Source organism: Taudactylus pleione, unplaced genomic scaffold (assembly GCF_031769625.1).
Source record: "Taudactylus pleione unplaced genomic scaffold, aTauple2 ptg000180l, whole genome shotgun sequence".
Taxonomy (NCBI): domain Eukaryota; kingdom Metazoa; phylum Chordata; class Amphibia; order Anura; family Myobatrachidae; genus Taudactylus; species Taudactylus pleione.
In genome coordinates, this window is record NW_028284582.1 from 109,545 (window position 1) to 130,364 (window position 20,820).

Sequence of the window (20,820 nt, forward strand, 5' to 3'; positions counted from 1 at the left end):
CAGGAGAAGTCTGTTAGGAAAGCAGACTAGTAATGACGGCTTCTGTGAAAAGCCGAAATGGGTCCTTGGGGTGTGGATGTGAGGAGAGGGAGGGCTCCATCCACAGGCCACTCCAGGTCTTGGGCCTTTCAGCTTGGTAGCAGCCTCATTAGGGCTTCCACCTGGAACTGGCTGATTTAAGCTGGGTTTGTTTGTGGCTCATACCCGGGGGAGCTGGCAGTCTAGCCTGTTCAGAGACACTTGGTTAAATCCCTGTAAGTACTGTGCACAATACTGCAAAAGAACAGAAACATAAAAACATGAGTGGTTACAGCGATCAACCACCCAAGTATTAAAACAAACTACATAACACTGTAGTAACGTTAAAAACCTCTCGACTAGTATTGTATCATTACTAGTTGCTTAGCAACCTGATGCTGCTGTTATACTCACAGGCAGACGCCGGCTGATGACGTCATGTGCTCCGCGACGTGGATGTCCGGTGCGCGATTTGGGCGGTCAGATGCCGGCGTGCTGCAGGTGAGTAATGTATTGTTTGATTATTATAGCTATAAATGTTTGTATTGTATGTTGTTATTGAATCTATTGCTGTACCTGACGAAGGGGAAGACCCCAAAACGTTCGACCATTACAGAACGTTTTTATTGCTGTTACTAAGCCTATTGAGTGTCGCCTTTCTTTACTGATATATATATATATATTGTAACCTGAGGCCCAGCATTTAAAATATGGTTGAATTAGAAAGTCAGACGGAGGAACATGACCTATGGCAAGTGAACAGCAGTATGCTTCCCATTTCAATTCATTGTTCTTCCTTGGCATTGGACCACCAGCTACAGTTTGATTATTATATGGGGGAAAAAAAGCTCCATTATTTGTCAGGACTCCTCATGCACCTGACAAGGAGATTACCTGGAAATCCAACAGGAATGGGCGTGACGAGTCCGCTGGAGGACAGGAAACCAAAACAAGTGCTATAACACAACATCTTTTGTTAGTGGGGGGAAAAAAAAAAAGAGTCCTGTATGATTCTAATCATAACTGACAGGCAGCAGGGAGAACCAAAAAAATCTGACATAAATGACACTTTTACACTTTCCTTATTTGTCTTGGCGACCATGTCAGGCTGCGACTTTGTTTACCCTTAATAACTTAGCTACCCGTTTTCACAGCACAAACTTTGCCTTTGTAAAAAAATCTCCATGGCTTGTCTTGGAGGTGGAAATTAATCTGAAGCATGTAACAGAGTCTGGGTTCCCATTGTCACACCGCATTGAGATCTCACCATTCTCCAGAACAGTTTAATCCCGCAATTCAATGCCGTTCTTAGATATGGCTCAAACTGTAACGTAACCCATGGAAAGGGGTGTTACGTGTCGCCAGGGATGAAAATGATGCCCCGGAAAACAAAGTACAAGGAGCCCCAGTCTTTGGTGTCACAATACGTTGCCAACGCGCCCCTCACGCACAAGTCGAAGAAAGCTTATTAATATTTTCATTTTCTTAGAGACTTGATGCATTGAATCAAGATAATAGCAGCAAATAAACTATTTCCTGTAAATTATATGTTGCACATGTCACTAGATAGTACTAGAGATTTTGTAATACCACCCCCACCTTCAAAAATCCTATCTACATTCACATTTACTACTTGTCTTGTAGTTATTAAAGGGACTGTCTCCAAATCTGCATATACTCGTAGGAGCGCCCCCTACAGCTACATGAAGGGATGTGCCACCAATATGCTGTATAGAAACTTCCAATGAGAACTGTACTGGCAGACATATAGGGCACTCCTGAGGTCCCTACTATTACTATGGGATATTAGATTAAGTAGTGACTGTTAGGAAGTGGATCTTGCATTTAAAGTATAGCATTGCGCTATAGGCCAGGTGAGTTACTGAAGACTCACATTTAATGCTATGTATACATGTGAATGAATGACCACGCTGCCGAACAAAACTACACATGTTGGCCAGCATGGTTGGTAAGCATTAATTCCTCACAGCACTGAGGTCTTGGGTTTCATGTAGTTTGTATTTATGTAGTTTGTATGTTCTCCCAATGTTTGTGTGGGTTTCCTCCGGGTGCTCTGGTTCCCTCCCACAATCCAAAAACACACTGGTAGTTTAATTGGCCTCTGACAATAAAGTTACTTGTGTGTATACACAGAGCCGTAACTAGACTTTTTGGTGCCCTGTGCCAGAAAGAGCATTGGCGCCCCCCTAAGTTTTCAAAGGGACATAATGCACCCAAAAAAGGGCCATGGCTTCATGGGGAAGGGCCAGGGAAGAGACAGGGGAGGACAGGAGATGCTGGGGATGAAATAAGAGGAAGCTACAAGCAAGAATGATAATAAACAGAAATTTGACAGGCCCAAACAGCGCCCCCTGCCCTGTGGTGCCCTATGCGATGGCACCGGCCCGCACTACCCTAGCTAAGGCCCTGTGTGTACATGTGGTAGGGAACATAATAGGCTCCACTGGGACAGGGACTGATGTGAATGACCAAATATTGTCTGTAAAGCGCAGCATAATGTGTGTGCACTGTATAAATAACTGCTAACAAATAAATATATCCAAATGCCATATGCCATAGCCAAATGTCAGGTGGCGGGAAAAAAAGAATACTAAATCCGTTTACGTGGAAAGAAATACATTTAATATATTTTAATATTTGGTGAAATAGGTTGACCTGTATGATCTGGCATTTCCTTGAAAACGCTCTACAAGTTACTATCAAAGATCACACAAACTATTCAAGAAAGTTTCCGCTCTTTGTTTTCGGCGTTGCGCTGTTCTGGCATATGTTCTGGTATTGGCCCAACTGAACCCTGCTCTGGACGGCTATCCTCCTGCTATCCTCATACTCTCCAAGTTGGTTGGCTCTATATTCACTCTAGACATTGCATTAACCCTCCTTCATCATTACCCTCCAGATAGGTGCATGGTGGGACAAATCTTTCGGCTTACTATCACAGCTCTTAAGAGTGGAAGTCCCCTGACCCACAAGTGCTAGAGAAAACTAAAAACACAATATCCCCATCTGCTATAAGATACAATGGGCCTGATTTAAAGTCGTATCCTATTTGCATCGTTGCAACATTATGCTAACGCCGTAGGAGGCGTTTTGTGTATATGCGACTTTATACATATTTAAAACGAATTCCTGTGCAGTTAAGGACGCAACCTGGCGCCTCTGATACAGATTGTGTGATGCTTAAAGAAAAAGTCGCTGCGCTCTCTTGTGCCAAGCATTTTGCGCCACGTGGCATATTGAGGCTAGGTGTATCTGTATGCAGTATTTGTACAGATGAAAGCCAATGTCCTTTAGTTTCAAATTCACCACTATAAAAAGGTTGCGGAGACCGCGATTTCTGTTAACACCTTTACCTGTGCGGCCCTCTCTCTTTGTATGGGCAAGTGCAGAGACTGAATGCCCGCCTACATCCAACCTGTTTCATCCTCATCACTCACATCAGTGCAGGATAGGGTTTTGCTCAGCACGTTAAGCACTGTGGGAGACAGCCTGACTAAATAATAAGAGATAAGTAGATTCTTGAACAGCTTCCTAGTGACAATACTCGTATGTAAATAAGCAGTTCCTTTCCAGGAAAAGTCACTTCAGAAGGCATTACTCAGTGCTTGCTGGACCTTGTTGTTCAGTAGCAACTGGAATCAATTTGCCTAAGACTAATGTTTCATTTGACAAGTGTGTCTGAGCTGTAATTACATTGATGACAAATGTGAAAACAACAATGTAAATAAGCAATAAATCAGAAATACAGCCTGGCTACATTTTTTAGACAGTTGAATATTTTGCCAATTGCTTCCTTTTTATTTAATCATTTTTGTCATTTTAAAGCAGACTTCGGTAATCTGTGGAACTTCAAATGATGCTTCATTACTGGCACTTGTAGTTCTACAACATGCGGCAGGACATTCTGCAAAGTATGAAATGCTTACCTGTTTGTACATTTTTTCGGAGCGCCTAACCAGTAATTCGTGCTGAGTCCCGAGAGCATGTTTTTGCCTCGTTGCGCAATTCCCTCCAGGCTGTGTCCATGAAAACAGATCTTGCCTGTGTTCTGCTCTTCCCAGTTGAACAAGAAACTTGATGGGCCAGGATTCCCAGCATCAGGTGCAGCCCCAGACAGCTTGCTAAACTGCCTCTGCAAGTTATTTGCCATCCCTGCGTGGATACAAACAAAAGACGGCATTCATAACGCAGGTTGTTTTTGTACAGATAACCGGGTCCTTGTTTTGCGCAGGTGACAGTTACCGGTGCGTTCCAAATGGAATGTCAGGATGTGAGAACAATGACCTGCGCCAAAAACAAACACTGCGACCACACTTGTTATTTTTCCAAAGGTTCTCTGTAACAAAGATCAATGTTGGGATATGTACAGACGTTGGCATATGTCCAGATATGCGCAGAATGGGCAGGAGACCCCACTTGCAGAGTGCCATTTGCTTAATGAGACATGTATACATTTGACATTTACTTCCGAATTTTTGGGCCTGATGCAGAGATGTAAGCGAACCCGATGGTTTGCGTAAATCTCCGATATTTTGGGGTCTGGGCATGCGCAGAACAGGTCCTGGGATCTTGCTCACAGATCCCCCAAGCTGCAGCATGGGGGCGTCTGGACAGCGTTCTGGAAATGGGGGTGTGTCGTCCCTGGTTTCTGGGAGGGATGAGGCCAGGTTCTACGTCAGATTTCCTAGCCTTGCAGGCTGCCAAGTCTCAGCTTACCCAGCCTGGTCAAAGGAGCAACCATAGCGACCATCGTTGCGATGATGATCCCAGTCAGCGTTTACGAAAGCGGCAACCGGATCGCAGATGCAGCAAAGAAATGTCTATTTTCTACAGGCACCTTCTGCTGCATTCGCGTTGGACGGTATTGCGCAGTCGCTTCCTTGCGGCCGGTTGTTTTTTTATTTGGCTGCGTTCCACTCTATTGATATTTCACCTTACCTTGGCCAAAGCAAGCAAGATAGCAGCCCCCATTAACTGTGACCATAAAAGCTTACACCTGTGTTTACAGGAAGAGAAGTCACATTTATACATTGAATACGCAGGTTTGCAAATAATAACAAAGTGCAGAGAGAAGAGCCAGGAGCGGGTCGCAGACATACCTGCAGTACAGTATTAGGAATTGTATAGCCAAGAAAAAGTAACTGGACTCACGTTTTTTTTTCTGAATCCGAGCTTTGACCTTTTTAGAGTAAGCGACAATTCTTTCACTTTTCCAAGAAAATCTACAATTAAAAACAAAACAAAACCATACAGCGATTTATTTATCCATGGACATGAAATCAGATCAAAATAGGGGCTAATTTAAAAAAAAAAAAAAAAAAAAAGGAGATAAATCAAAAATACCTACAGTAACTTGTGTTACTAAACACTAAAAATGTGTTGGAGTAATCTATTTAGAGCAGTGGTTCTCAAACTCAGGACCCCACACAGGTCACGTTTTCCAGCTCGCCCAGCAGGTGCACAGGTGTAGTCATTACGCACTGATACACATTAAAAGATCCACAGGTGGAGCTAATTATTTCACTTGCGATTCTGTGAGGAGACCTGGAAAACATGCGCTGTTTGGGGTCCTGAGGTCAGAGGCCCTGATTCAAAGCCGCTCGCTCTGAATCAGGGCCGTCCCTTCTCCTTTGTGGAGCTGCCTCCTGGCCGCTCGCATAGCTGTGGGTTACCACCCACAGCTATAGCGAGCGGCCACAATGATGGTCGCAATGGTCAAGACCATCGCGACCATCGGGCTTGCGACGAGACCCTGCAGTAGGGTCTCGCCGCCGCAAGCCCTGGAGTGCTTTTGGCTCTATCAGAGCCAAAAGCACTCTCACTGACATCACTAGTGATGTCAGTGGGGCCGGCCCCAGACGGTAGGCGTTCCCATGGGAACGCCTCCGTCTGGGCAGCCATGCCCCCGGCACGCCCACCAAAGGGGGCGTGCTGTCAATCACCATCGACAGCACGCCCCCTTTGGTGCGAGACCCATAACGACGGCTTGGCCGTCGTTATTTGGGTCTCGCACATGCGCATGACGGAGCCGGCTCCCTCGTGCGCATGCGCACTTGGGCAACATCGACCCGCTTGCGAGCACTCAGCGCTCGCGAGCGGGTCTGAATCAGGCCCAGAGTTTGAGAACCTGTGAATTAGAGGAATAAAATGATTAGCGATTAGTCCATTTTCTGGTTTATATTTATTAAGTTGCGACCCATTCCTATGACACCAGAAGAATAAAACTTGGGATGGTGTGACAAATGAGAGATCTAGCCATAACATGTCTCTGTTATACCAGGACCTTAGGGAAATCCCTCAAATATTTCCATATGATGTAAGACAGCCAAACTGGCCCAGTGTACTCACAAGGAAAGGGACTGCGAGAACCTGATCCTAGAGAGCATGTAGGATGGAACCACCCAGGGCAACAAGCTAAACAATCTGGGCATCCTAATATCACTACAACATACTGTATATCATAGCACAACCTTTACTATCCGTGATATGACTGTGGCCACGCAATAAAGCTTCCTCTGCAAAACATGTTGTTTAAAGAGATTAAAATTGTCATTGTGTTTTGTAGGCAACATTTCATTACACTTCTGACTGCCTTGTTCTTTGTTCCCCATTGCAAAGCTGGGCAAACGTCGTCATGTCAAGTCATTTGGCCTAATCGTCTGGTGCAGGGAATCCTAGGAAAACATTTGCGTGTCACGGCACCAGTCTGGACACGTCACAAGAATTCAAAGGGCAAGGGCCACTTTTAGGGAAGTCACTGCCTTAATTATCTCAACATGTAGCAAATTAGTTAATGATGTGTTTCAGTGGTAATATAAAACATTGTCGCTCGGACTTCAATACAATTCATATTTTGCAGGCAGGTGACAAATATCACTCACAGAAGAAAATCGCCTGTGGCTGAATCTAACAAGTCTGGACATTTGGTGGTAGTGTCCTATGACGTGCAATTAGCACAGGCTGCAGTTCTCTCCCTTTTAATTATGGTTGACATCTAACTGATATTGAATGGAACCAGTTTTTGGGACATATATGATACTGATTGAGGTCACCCAGCATTTTAGACCAAAGTCCCTTATCTGCCTCAATGGTCATTATTACCTAATAACACAACCATTATAATAGTGTCAAAAACAAAAAGTACAGAGCCCCTGTGATCTAAGAATGCAAAAGGCTCTATTCAGTTTTCAACATGCAGTCAGACAGGTGCGCTGGTTTTACTTATGGATTACTCATGAATTCCTCAAACAGCTTTAAATATTTTCTTATGATTGATGGCATTTACTTCTAGTAGCAAATTTAAAATATGTTCAAGAGTTTGCTCCATTTACTTTCACCTGTCCTGTTATTTTACCTCTACATGTATTAGCCTACTGCCTACAGATACCAAATATGTGTACATAAGACATGCATCCAGTTCTCTTTTAGTATATATGTTTATTTATTTTTTGTTTTATTTTTTTACACTTCCTTTTTAAACAGAAAAATGAAGAGGCTGTGATGTCACGTGACAATGACTCAAGATTTCCCAAGTACCTAACGCTTCCGTCTAAGGGGGAGTTAGTATCAAACCTTCCAAATAGGACAGGTAGAGAAGTTACCCATAGCAACCAATCAGATCCTAGCTATCATTTTATAGAATGTACAAAGTTATATTTAGAAGTTGACTAGTTGCTATGGGCAACTGCTCCACTTATTAAAAGGTTTGATACATCTCCCCGTACGTAAGAGGTGCACAACTCCAAAGGGGCAGAGATCAGGAAGCCAGGACCCGAATGAAACAGTAATTTGCTGTCACTGTCATCCTGGGGTGATCTTGGGGAGCAGAGGGCCACGGATAGGGTCCATCTTTACTGGACATGTATAAAGACACAAAAGTCTACTATTGAGGACGTCAACTTGGCAAATAGTGATTAAAGCAAAATTATTCTGGCTGTTCTAGCAGCATGTACAACCCAAGTCCACTGGACTCAGATATTAGACACACCTGGCAAACTCTTCCTGCCAAGTTCTTCGAGCTTCATCCATACATGGCCGCATTGTTTTGTACCAACTTTCGAACTCAAACACTGTAGTGCCTGAAATGATAAAATGACATATGGGAGAGTAACACAAACACTGTGTCAATGGAACCTGACCATTATGTAAAGCAAAGCCAAGTAGACCGTGCTGCCGCTGTCGACATGGGACCCCGGGGAGGTATTAAAGGAAATGAGTGCAGGGTGTGCCGCATGGTCCCCTCTAGACCCAGGGGCCTGTATGTACCACACACTCTGCACCTACTACAGATATGCTACGTAAGTGATGCTATTCTAATTCATCAGGTATAACGAACCATATTTAATTGTTGATGACTTTTTCACCATTCACTTACAAATACAGTAAAGAATAAGAGACTTCCGCATTCAGAGATATGTACAGCACAGAATAGGGTATCCAGGGTGAACATCATGAAGGGAAAAATGACAAATGGATATAGCCACGGTAGGTTATCTATGAACGCTAAAGGAGGCTGGAGGGAAGCGGGGTAAACCCACTTGGACAATAAAGAACACGTTACTATTATTAAGTTGCATGTTACGACTGCTTGTTATAATTTCCTGTACATCAATATGTCCACAAATAGCATAGAACAACCTGTAGCCAAATCAGATTATCTGAATGCTCACATCAACACATATTAGTCCAGGAGATGACTCTGCTGAACTTGTGGGATGCCGTGACCTGTCCAGTTGCAATTATGTCAGGGAGGACAGGGCTGGGTGTGACAGGGGCATGTGGTGAGGAGGAGAATGGAGGCAGCAGGAAGCCATAGACAGTAGTGGTAGCATCCAGGGGCGCTTAGAGGGGAGCGGGTACTAGTTGCTTCGGCATGTTGGAGGCAACACTTCTTAAGTCCTGAGCAGCAGTCTCTCCCCAGATCTGCCCCTGGCTGAGGAGCAAGGGGCGCCAGTCTTTTTTATTTTTTTTAAGGGGGCGTGATCACACCTCCTCTATTTGGCCATGCCTCCTCCAGTACCCGGGCCCAGCCCTGCTCTCTACGGCCCTGGACGGAGCAGGATTCCCAAACATCAGAGAAGCTGTAAGAAGTTCTGATGAAATATTGTGGGGTACAGACGTCTAAATGAAACAAATGATGTCATATATCCAAATAGGTTTTTTCCCTAAGGGAAGGATGAAGGTTGGGAGGATTTGGTGGTTTCATCAGGAATTCATGGTGGAGAAGGTTATTACTATACCAATGTTCACAGTCAGGAAATTGCTGTAGGGACAAATAAATCTAGTTCTGCTGTTGTCCCTATATAAAACATATTTCATACTCTAAAGAGCACAAGGCTTCGGTTTGTGCTCACTACCACATGACCTTCTTCCGTCTAAATGTTGTGTACACCGATCCTTACCATTACCCATTTTATTACGTCTGCGAGCAATCCTTGACACCTGCCTGAAAAACAAGAATGGCATTGAAGTCAGAGCACCTGTATTTTGCATGGTCTTTTGAAAGCATCAATAAATCATTAAAGCAAGAATAAATCACGAGAGGACCATTTTAATGCATTGTGCATAATCAAAGATCATTGCAATTTGAAAATTATCTCTCACAATTGTAATAATTTGTACGTCAGTTCATGTTTAGTTTTGATCTCTTTCTCCTGTCATATGAGCACTTACAAAGTTACACTCCAATCACACCTGTCACCTACACATAGCTGAGGGAGCTTTTTTGTGAACCAGTTGGAATCTATGGGGAGATGTGGCAAGCCTTCTAAAGAATGGGGAAGGGGACCAGTGCAGAAGTTACCCCTAGCAACCAATAAGCTTCTAACTATCATTTTAAAGGGGTTGGGTACGGAATCCCGGAGGTAAGAATTACCGATAGCAGCATCCCGACACCTGAAGGTAAGTGTCCTAACCCTAGCCCTCCCCCTATCCCACCTTTCCCACAGACAAACCCTCTCTTCCCACATCCTAACCCTAACATCCTCCCCCCTGAAGCCCTACCCTAACCATCCCTCCCCCTGCAGTCTAGCCCTAACCCTCCCGGCAGCGGTCGGGATTCTGGTGCCAGGATTCTAAGTGTCGGCATCCCAAACCTCCAGAATGGTTATTACATCCCTTTTAAAGACAATGCTCGATAAATTGTATTTATTTATTTTGCTTATTGAAGCTGGTTGCTATGGGATACCTCTCCACTCATTAGATCTGGTCATATGTAGCAAAGGAGGGTGCCCAGTCTCTCAATGCCTCTCCTCACCAATAAGCAAACTTCCTCCCCTCTTCCCGACACACGAAAAAGCAGCATACTTAGTATCACAATAAGCAAAAAAATAAATAAAAAATACATACACCAACATCCAGGTGCTTGTTATATACTGTAACATTTACCATATTGTCCATCAGCCTTACCATTCCACGTCATCGTTGAGGGCAAATAACAGTTTGAGAGCAACTATTATTAAGGCAGCAGCTTGAATATCATACGGGACACATCTTGCACGTCTCCTCACGGGATCATACTTCACATTATTGGCGTCATCCAGTCCAGTCTTCTTTGCCACCAGGTAGGTCCAGTTATATAGCTCATCTTATGATGGGTAAAAAAGGTAAAAATATTTTTAATATCTAAAAATTTCTAAGAACATAAAAAGTGTTTAGTTATCATTGGTGGGTCAGTGACTGTGTTCTGCATATCACAGCGACACAGAACGCAATTTGGAGCCTCGTGAGAACCCCACTCCCCCTCACTGACTGCCTAGTACTGCTAGCAAAAGCTTCCAACAATAGGCGCATTGGGATTTGATCCAGAGGAGATCCAGTGAAGCCTCTACAACTTTGCTGGTCCTAAATTGCTCTGTATAGGTAACACCACCTTGAAAAGGTACGCAGAGACTCTTTGTAGTCCCCACAGCGGGCTATGCGGAATGCATTATTATGTGATAACAGACGGACAACAGAAGAAATCAGTGATCTCCAGCAATAAAGGGATAATCACCGCTTGATAAATAGAAAGCGGTAATTACACGGTGTTAACTTATTTATTTTTTTATTCTATTTTACAGTCATGGGCTACTGTCCTACACTACTTCCTAGTTATAGTACTGTACATAGTAACACTGTAAAAACAATGTGTAATGTACAGTAGGATCCTAGAATCTAGTTTTAGGGTTTTGTTCAGAACTAACAAATCAGAATGAGAAACACACAAGAAATAAACTGTTCTGACCATCATATTGTCACAGAAAAATGCGACTTAGCCCTGAGGACAGGTATGTTTAACACTCACTAAAAGATTTCAGTTAAATGTCTTCCATGCTGTCCTACATGATAAAAGGAACACAAGTCCTTAGATCTGTGGTTCTGATCATGTTTTATGAAGGCCTATTTAAAATTGGGTTTAAAAACTGCAATTACAAATATAGCAGATACAAATGTAATTGATAAAAAAAGAGTTTGTCAATCCCTAAAGTAATGTAGCATTTGTTCCACCCTAAAGTAATGTAGCATTTGTTCCACCCTAAAGTAATGTAGCATTTGTTCCACCCTAAAGTAATGTAGCATTTGTTCCACCCTAAAGTAATGTAGCATTTGTTCCACCCTAAAGTAATGTAGCATTTGTTCCACCCTAAAGTAATGTAGCATTTGTTCCATGCATGAAAGCTGAGTTTTAATAGAACAAATATGTCCTTTTGCCTACTTCTATCCATGCAACATGGCCCTCACCCGCTTTTATCCATGCAATGTGGCCCTCACTCGCTTGATCCATGCAACGTGGCCCTCACTTGCTTTTATTCATGCAACGTGGCCCTCACTCGCTTTATCCATGCAACGTGGCCCTCACTCGCTTTATCCATGCAACGTGGCCCTCACTCGCTTTATCCATGCAACGTGGCCCTCACTCGCTTTATCCATGCAACGTGGCCCTCACTCGCTTTTATCCATGCAACGTGGCCCTCAGCCGCTTTTATCCATGCAACGTGGCCCTCAGCCGCTTTTATCAATGCAACATGGCCATCACCCGCTTTCATCCATGCAAAGAGGCCCTCAGCCGCTTTTATCCATGCAATGAGGCCCCACCCACTTCTATTCACTCTGGGCCTGATTCAGTGATTTACGCTAATGTAATCGCAGCTGCATTGTCTCACGGATCGCAGTTGTCAAAATATGCTAATGCCCCCCAAAGCACAGCCGAGCCTAGGGACCCCCACTGCTGCCTTCTCGTATCCATCCGACAACGTGCTACAGCGTAAACATCGGTACCATCAACATAATATCGGTCAGTCACGCAGCATGTGTGGTGACATCTGACCAGCTGCAAATGTGCAGCTCTCCTGACACGCTGAGAGCTCTCATGCTGTGAAGGCGATCTAATGGCTAATTTATGCACGCCTACGAAATAGCGTTTAAACGGTCCAACACACCTGCATTTTTCTAACCACTCCCCCCTCCCCAAATTACTACCCCAAAGCACTGAGTGCAGTCCTATGTACAAGAGTAAACGCAATTCAATCGCTGGCGTGCGCAATAGCAAACAATTGCTCCATCTGCAAAAATATCGTCTGTGTGTAAATCTCTGAATCAGGGGCTATGTTGGGTCTTTGTCCTTATCTATCCACGCAATTCTGTCCCTGTGTCATTCATTCTGTGTGTAGGAATCCGTCACTCAGTCCTTCTTTCACATATAAAACCCACTGTATGGATACAACCTCACTGTTTCTAATGGGAGTCCCCACTATACAGATTATATTTTACAAAAATAGGTTACATAAAGCAGCTTGCGGATTCCAGCAGTTGCCACTACTAAAAAGAGTCAGGGAAAGATATGGCTGCAGGTTGTGTATTGATAGCGGTATATCTACTTTCATATAGAGATCATTTCAGACTCTCAGTATGATACTTTTGTATTCTCAGATTAGTTTTATGTTTTTATCTGACACAATGTTGCAATGCAGCCAGCACTTCATAGTTATGAGTATATGGGGGCTTAAGTAAAAGGGTGCGAGCTGGCGCTGCTGCAAAAAACTTGTGCTAGTCTTCCTGTATTTTTAAAGCGGCAATCCTTTTAAAGGCAAAACCAGCTTGCTTTTGCCTTAAAACAATTGCTGCTTTAAACATACAGGAACACTCACATGAATTCCCGCACTGGTGCCAGCTCGCATCCTATTACATAAGCCCCACGGTCTCTTTATAAAGCTACTCAGGTTATTTATGTGACTGTTACAATTGTATTCCTTAACTGTAAGTGCATTGGCCGAATGCGGATTTGCTTTTAATAAGAGTGGGGTATAGGAGAGATCACTGTTCACTGTTTGGGTGACCTCCACAAAGGATCCTGGGATATAATATTGGATTGAAAGAACTCATTTATTTGCATCTAAGGATCCCATCGAGGGCTGGTTTTGCGCGTTAGTACATCGTATAAATGGTGTCTAAGAGTTTCTCTAGTTAACTACAGAATCATGGACAACTTACAAAGAGCTGTGTTCCCTACGTCCCTGGGGACCCACATACAAAGTCATTCTCTAACGCTTTCATGGTATTTTCAACAATGAGGATATAGAAGTGTTCAAGTACTCTCTACTGGAGATGTATGTAGGTATGAAATACCGACGGGGGAGATGCCGGCTGTCAGTACAGTGCCAGCTGCATCCCGATGGTTGGAATCCCGGCAGGGGAACGGTGAGTACTGTTCCCCTGTCCTATTTACCCCCTAACCCCAATCGCCCCGGTAAGTGCCTCCCGCCGCCTAACCCTAAGTCCCCATAGGGTGCCTAAACCTAACCCCCCTCCCCACTGCTGATACTTACTTTGCCCCATTCTCCTTACGATCGGTATGCCGGCTGCCGGGATTCCGGTTTTGGCATCTCCGGTCATGTCGGTATTCTGACGCAGGTGTTCTGTCAGTGATCGGGATTCCGACAGTTGGCATCCATATCGTAGAGATATTAACCACATCCCCAATAAAAATGGCAGCTAGGCTATTCTTATACATAAACTTACCAAAGCTCTAGGACACGTTATTTTATATAATTAAAAAACAAGTGGAGTTAAGCTTTAAAATCATAGCATTCAGGACTACGGTATGCGAAGAGGCTGACCAGGAAGGCTGTTGCACCACTTAACACCTGTGTATCGAAAAAACCATGGAGATCAGGTCTGAATGGCCGCCAAAATGAGGTTATGGTCCACTTGAAGGTGGCAATTAGTGGTGTGTCAGGAGCTGAACAACCTGTTTGTCATTAGGGCCACTAGGATACACACGCTGACCTGTCTGTGTGCTGTAAACAAGCAGAGCATGCAGGCTGTCACTTCTCTTCTCACCAGCAATCCAGCCAGCTCCTACATTTCTGGTTTAACAAGAAACACTGGCTTCATCATCACTAGACAGCTACACAATCAGCAATATCCATTGTCAGCAGCACAAAAACAGATAGCACTAAACGTAAAACAAGAAGAACCACAAACAATTTCTTCTTGCAGGAATGAGAAAAAAAAAAAATCAACCTGCCCCAAGCGCTCAGGTGGAAAATTCCGTATAGCCCATTGCTACAGAGCATGAAGACAGGTTTGCACTGTAAGCATTGAGGGAATGCTAAAACTAAATGGATTGTGGCTAGCGGCTAATTATATATTGAATTTGTATACATCTCCAAGCCTCTGCAAATGTTACGCTTTGTAAATTAGCCAGCTTATAGATCGGCTCTTCCGATAAAAGTTTACAAAGCGTAACCCTTTCATAACACAGTTTAGAGTTACTGATTAAACACCACAGATACAGTACCAGACCCTCCAACATGACCCATTCCATTAGGTACAAAATGCTCTGTTCCTGGACTTCCCTCTTAATGTATGATTGCACACACCTGAGCTGAGACACCTTTCTACACAGTTAACTAGTTCAACACAGGTGACTGCAATCATAAATTAGGTGGTAAATCCAGGAGCAGAGCATTTTGTACCTGAAGGGAGGGGTCATGTTGGAGGGTAGGCAGTACTAAAGGTCGTACACACACAACGATGTAAGTAATGAACGATTTTCGTTCAGTTTTTCCCTTGAAAAAGTGAACGAAAAATGTTGCAACTTCTATTGAAAATCGTTCAGTTGGCCAGTCTGACTGAACTACAATAGACAAACGTGAACGCGCATGAACTATCATCGTTTATCGCTTTACATGAATGATTTTTTTAACGATAACGACGTCGTTATAGTTAAAATGTTCAAAAAGTCGTTGTGTGTGTACGCACCTTAAATTTTACATTAGAATATTACACCTCACGTGCATCAGGAGTTTAACAGGAATCAAAAATGCCAACACGGGTTAATATATATTTAGGGGGTGGTCTTAAATATTAAAAACTAAAGGATGAATCTACGAAGCAGAGCTTTTCAAAGCCGTAGCGTCTTCAGTCAAAGGAATTAAAGAGGCAATAATATTGAAAATCAAAATCAGACCTATATTTGTATTTACGACTATTGCCCCCTTTTAATCCAGTGGCCAGAAGCCGCCAAAGGCCCAGGAGCTTTGAATAGCGTTACTTAGTAAGATTTTTCCTCTAAGTCTAACTTCTATTGTGCAAATTATCATTATAAGCAGGAGGCGCTAGATTAGAAAATGTTACCCGTCAGTCAGCTCCTACAAACTGAAATCTCAGCACAAGGAGAAAGTAGTGATGTTTACAGTATTTTAATCAGCTGAACCCAAAACATGCTAAAAACCATAAGCAAAATTCCACACGATTCAGTGAATCTCACTAAACACATACGCTGGATGGGAATAGATCCAGAAAACCCATTTTTAATATCCCTTTAAAATAGGGGTGGGCAATAAGCTTTTTTTTGCTTAACTCCACTTTTTTTTTTTTTTTTTAATTATATAAAATAATGTGTCCTAGAGCTTTGGTAAGTTTATGTATAAGAATAGCCTAGCTGCCATTTTTCTTGGAAATGTGGTTAATATCTCTACGATCTGGATGCCAACTGCCGGAATCCCGATCACTGGCAGAACACCGGCGTCAGGATACAGACATGACCGGTGATGCCAACACCGGAATCCTGGCAGCCAGCATACCAATCATAAGGAAAACGGGGCAAGGTAAGTATCAGCAGTGGGGAGGGGGGTTAGGTTTAGGCACCCTATGGGGACTTGGGGTTAGGCTGCGGGAGGCACTTACCGGGGCAATTGGGGTTAGGGGGTAAATAGGACAGGGGAACAGTACTCACTCAAAGGTTGAAGAACTACACATCCCAGCATTCCTTGCCACAATTTTGCTATTTGGCCATGCTAAAACTGTTGCAAGGCATGCTGGTAATTGTAGTTCAGCAACAGCTAGAGGGCCGCTAACCGCTTATTGCCCGACCCTGCTTTAAAATGTTAATTGACTACGCAGCACCTGAGAATTATAAACTGCGTGAGGAAGACTTTCTCCCTTCATGCCGCTGAATACATCTTCTGGACAATCACCCCTTTCTTTGTATTGTATGACTTTCCATAAGACAACAGCAGTCAGGTTCTGCCAATCAAAACCATTCATCCTGAAATTTGATGGCACCGCCAAGAGGAAGGAAATGCAGATTCTCCTAGAAATAAACACCTTCCAGCTGACTGTCTTTCTGCAAAATCATAAACTCACATTTAGGGTAAAGGACATAACTTTATCCAGAAGGAACAGGGACTTATATTTTAAAAGTATCAATTGGTCATTAGCTATGACAATTGCATGAAAGCTTTGATAATGAGATATCGGGGCAGGGATGATCTTTTGAAGAACGCACTCACACTGACAATCTCATGCTGCTAGAACATATGGGTATGTTGGATTAACACTTCGACCTCAATTTAATTTGAGGTATTGTGCAACAGGTGAAATATAACTTTAGGGCTTCTGCAACTTCCCCATTCCTTTTTACATTCCACAAAAGTCCGTCTATAGGAGGATTTCTTGTGAATTAGTAATCTCCTATAATATGCAGGTTACCCCGCCTCTGACAGTATGGAGACAAAACAGTATAACCCAGGCAGGGATTTGTGTTGGCACATCGAGAGAATACAGCCAGTAGGCTATTAAGTCGGGATAAATTCCCACCAAGGCCCTGTGTGTGGAGTTTGTATGTTCTCCTCAAGTTTGTGTGGGCAGGTGCACCGGCTTTCTTACATACTCCAAACACATACTAGTAGATTAACGGGCTTCTGACAAATTCAACCCATGTGTGTGTGTCCATATGATAGGGAATATAGATTGTAAGCCCAACTGGGACAAAGACTGATGTAAATGACTGAAATATGTGCTATACAAATAACTGGTGATTAATAATTGAAGTATTATGTTATTGAGTGTTGGGAACTGTCCTGTAACTGTTACATAAATACTGTTACATAAATAAAGTTTAATGTCAAACATCCTATCTTTGTGTACCAGTTTTTTGGACATATCTGAAGAATGTACCTGTTTATAGCTGGGTCCTTAATAATAATTATGTTATACAATGAAAAAGGTTATTATATTATCCTTTATTTATATGGTGCCACAAGGGGTCCGGTTCATACAGAATCAGTATGAACAAAAGAAGAAAAAAATGACTTACAGTAAAGAACATTATAGGACACGCATTGCCAGCTGTACTAATACCCAAATAAGAAGCATGGATGCAGAACCCAAGGGTTTGGTGCTGTTGTAGGCAGAAGGGAGGAGATGATGCTATAAGTGAGGGAAGGAAAATCACATAAGGGAAGAGGGCCCTGCTCATGAGAACTTACAGTCTAAAAGGCAGTGGCGTAACTAGGACAGAGCCAACGGGGCCCCTGCCCTGGGCGCGCGCGCAGGGTGGATGGCCCGTCCTAGTCAGCCAGTGTAGAGCAGACCGCAGTGAGTGCAGTCTGCACTACACTGTTACACACACATCGCCGGCGGAACTGGTTAGTACATTCGTACTACCCGGCGTTGATGTGTGTGTTTCAGCAGCCAAGGAGAGACAGACAGACTCTCATTGGCTGCTGCACCCACATAGTATCGAGCAGGACCCAGCGGGAGGAAGGAGGAGCAGACAGCGACGGGCGTGGGGATTCAGATAAGTCAAGTCAGTATTATGTGTGTGTCTGTCTGTGCGTTTTATGCACTATGGAAGTATAGTATAAGGGGGAACTCATAGGGGGGACCACTACTGGGGACACAGCATAGGGGGGATCACTATGTGGGGCACTGTATAAGGGGGACCACTACTGGGGGCCTGCATAAGGGGGACCACTACTGGGGGTACTGTATAAAGGGCACTACTGGGGACTTGCATAAGAGGGACCACTACAGGGGGGACTGCATACTGGGGGTATTGTACAAGTGGCATTACTGGGGGCCTGCATAAGGGGGACCACTACTGGGGGGACTGTATAAGGGGCACTGCATAGGAGGGAATGTATAGGGGGCACTGTATAAGGGTGCACTACTGGAGGCACTGTATAAAGGGCACTACTGGGGGCACTGTATAAGGGTGCACTACTGGGGCACTGTATAAAGGGCACTGCTACTGGGGACATTGCATAAGGGGAACTACTACAGTGGGCATTGCAAGAGGGGCACTACTACTCGGGGCATTAAAGTGCATATGGAATGGTAAGGAATGTTCCCAGAGTGACGAGAAAGGGATGTGTGTAATGTAGAATGTTGACACACCCCAATTTTAAGTGACCACGCCCATTTTTTTGCGCACACACATGGGGGGCCTCCATCTTTCATTTTGCCCTGGGCTCCAAATACCCTAGTTACGCCACTGCTAAAGGGGGCGGGCGGGCAGACAGACAGGGATGACACAGAAGGGAGTGACAGTGAGCAAGGAGCATGGATTAGTGGGTTAGGATGAAAGCTGGAAGGCTATGATGAAGTAGTGGGTCTTGAGAGCCTATTTGAAGTTTTGCAGAGAGGTGGAGAGTCTGATAGCGGGAGGGAAAGAGTTCCAGTGGTAGGGAGCAGCACAGGCAAAATCTTGGAGGCAGGAGTGGGAGAAGAGGTGGCATTCATGGATGGAGCAAAGTGGGAGTGTGAAGGGAGATAAAGGTCAGAGATGTAAATAGGAGAGGAATGGGTGAGGACTTTGTAAGTAATGCTGGGCACACACTAGATGATTTTATGAACGATTTGGCTCATTCCAACGCATTGGAACGACAAAACGTTCATATCGTTCAGTGTGTATACACTGACCATGCCCGCTACCACGCGTCATCAGTGACATCGCCCATCGGACCTGGCGATATCGTTAGCAGAGCCATACTGCCGAATGCAGCATGGCCCCCACCGTCGCTGTCGGCAAGTGTGTATGTACTTGCAGTTGCTGGCACCCCCTCTGGGTCCAGTCGCTAGCGACATCGCGCTGGGTACATATCATTTAGTGTGTACCCAGCTTAAGTGTGAGAAGCTTGAATTTGATTCTGAAGGGGAGCCAGTGTGGGACTTGTAGGAGAGGGGAGGCAGATATAGTACACGTTTGGAGAGAAAGAGGAGCAGGGCAGCAGCACTAAGGACAGATTGGAGTGAAGTGAGGTGGGAGACAGGGAGGCCTGATAAGAGAAGGTTACAGTAGTCCAGTCTAGAGATAAGTGAGTGGATGAGGGTCTTAGTTACCAAAAGGTCTGATCCTGGAGATATATTTGAGATGGAAGCAGCAGGACTGCAAAAGGTATTGAATGTGTGGTTTGAAGGAGAAGGAGGATTTGACATCAACTCCAAGAGTACTTGGGGGGATAGAGGAGACGGTGGTGCTGTCAATAGATGATGAAATTGAGGCATTTAAATTTGCCCGCCCTGTAAAGCTGTTACTCACCGCCGGGTCCCTGCAACATGTGTATGGGTGATTTGCAGGTTGTCCGTACACACCAGCAGATGCACCGGTATATCTGTTGTGCTGCACAGACGATGTGATATGTCTGTGAACGGCGGCGTTCACAGACATATCAGGGGTACACACCCGCCAACGCGCTTGGAATATATCATCCATTCGATTGAACGGCTGATAGATCGCCCAGTGTGCTGGGACATCCAGGAGTAAATAGCAGAGAGACAGTTGGAGATACGAGTGCGGACAGATGGGGAGAGGTCAGGGGAGGAGAGGTAAATATGAGTGTCATCAGTATAGGGTCATATACAATCTAAAGCAAATTTTCCAAAAAACTTGCGCTGCAGGGTTTTACCACTGCAGGTTTTTTGGTACACAATTGGTTGCAAGATTTTTTTAAGTCCAATATTTTCTAATAATCTTTATTTTTAGGAAAAATTGTCGGGACCTGATACAGAACCCATAAGACACCCCCTTAATGACTAATTAAGCAATTGGAAATTTACATTATGTAATATGTCAATATTGGTGTTGAAAAAACAATGATGATTTCAAAACACCTCAAAATCAACTTTTTCTGTTGATTTATAAACCCCACATTTATTTAAAGCAATAATTTATTTAAATGAAAAAAATAACTGCTTTATTTATTTTTTTTAATGGTCTTAAAATTACTCTAAAATCATCTTTCCTAATTTTTTTTTGTCTTTTTTTTTTCATTTGAAATTGAACTAAAAAGTTTCTTTTTATAATTTTAATACATTTTAACTTTTTTTTGGTTGACATATAATTACTCCAAAATCACCTTTAGTTTTTTGGGGTTTTTTTCGGTTTTCATTATATTTGTACGAAATTATCGGGAAACTCTTTTTTTTTTATGATTTATTTTATTTTATATCGCGGTTATCAGAATTGTGCATACCCACAGTAAAAGAAAATTTGTTACGATGCCCGCAAAAGTT

The 20,820-nt window shown here is 43.6% G+C and overlaps 1 protein-coding gene across 1 annotated transcript in view; it reads right to left on the minus strand.

Annotated features, from left to right (window-relative positions):
- Nucleotides 1–20,820, minus strand: part of TAF1B (TATA-box binding protein associated factor, RNA polymerase I subunit B) — a 101,464-nt gene that overhangs the window by 20,980 nt on the left and 59,664 nt on the right. The window contains exons 10-14 of the mRNA XM_088476005.1: nt 10,447–10,624; nt 9,441–9,484; nt 8,027–8,117; nt 5,191–5,261; nt 3,966–4,191 (exon numbers count right to left, since the gene is read on the minus strand). Of these exons, the coding sequence (XP_088332131.1) occupies nt 3,966–4,191; nt 5,191–5,261; nt 8,027–8,117; nt 9,441–9,484; nt 10,447–10,624 (610 nt within the window). The remainder of the gene's footprint in view (nt 1–3,965; nt 4,192–5,190; nt 5,262–8,026; nt 8,118–9,440; nt 9,485–10,446; nt 10,625–20,820) is intronic.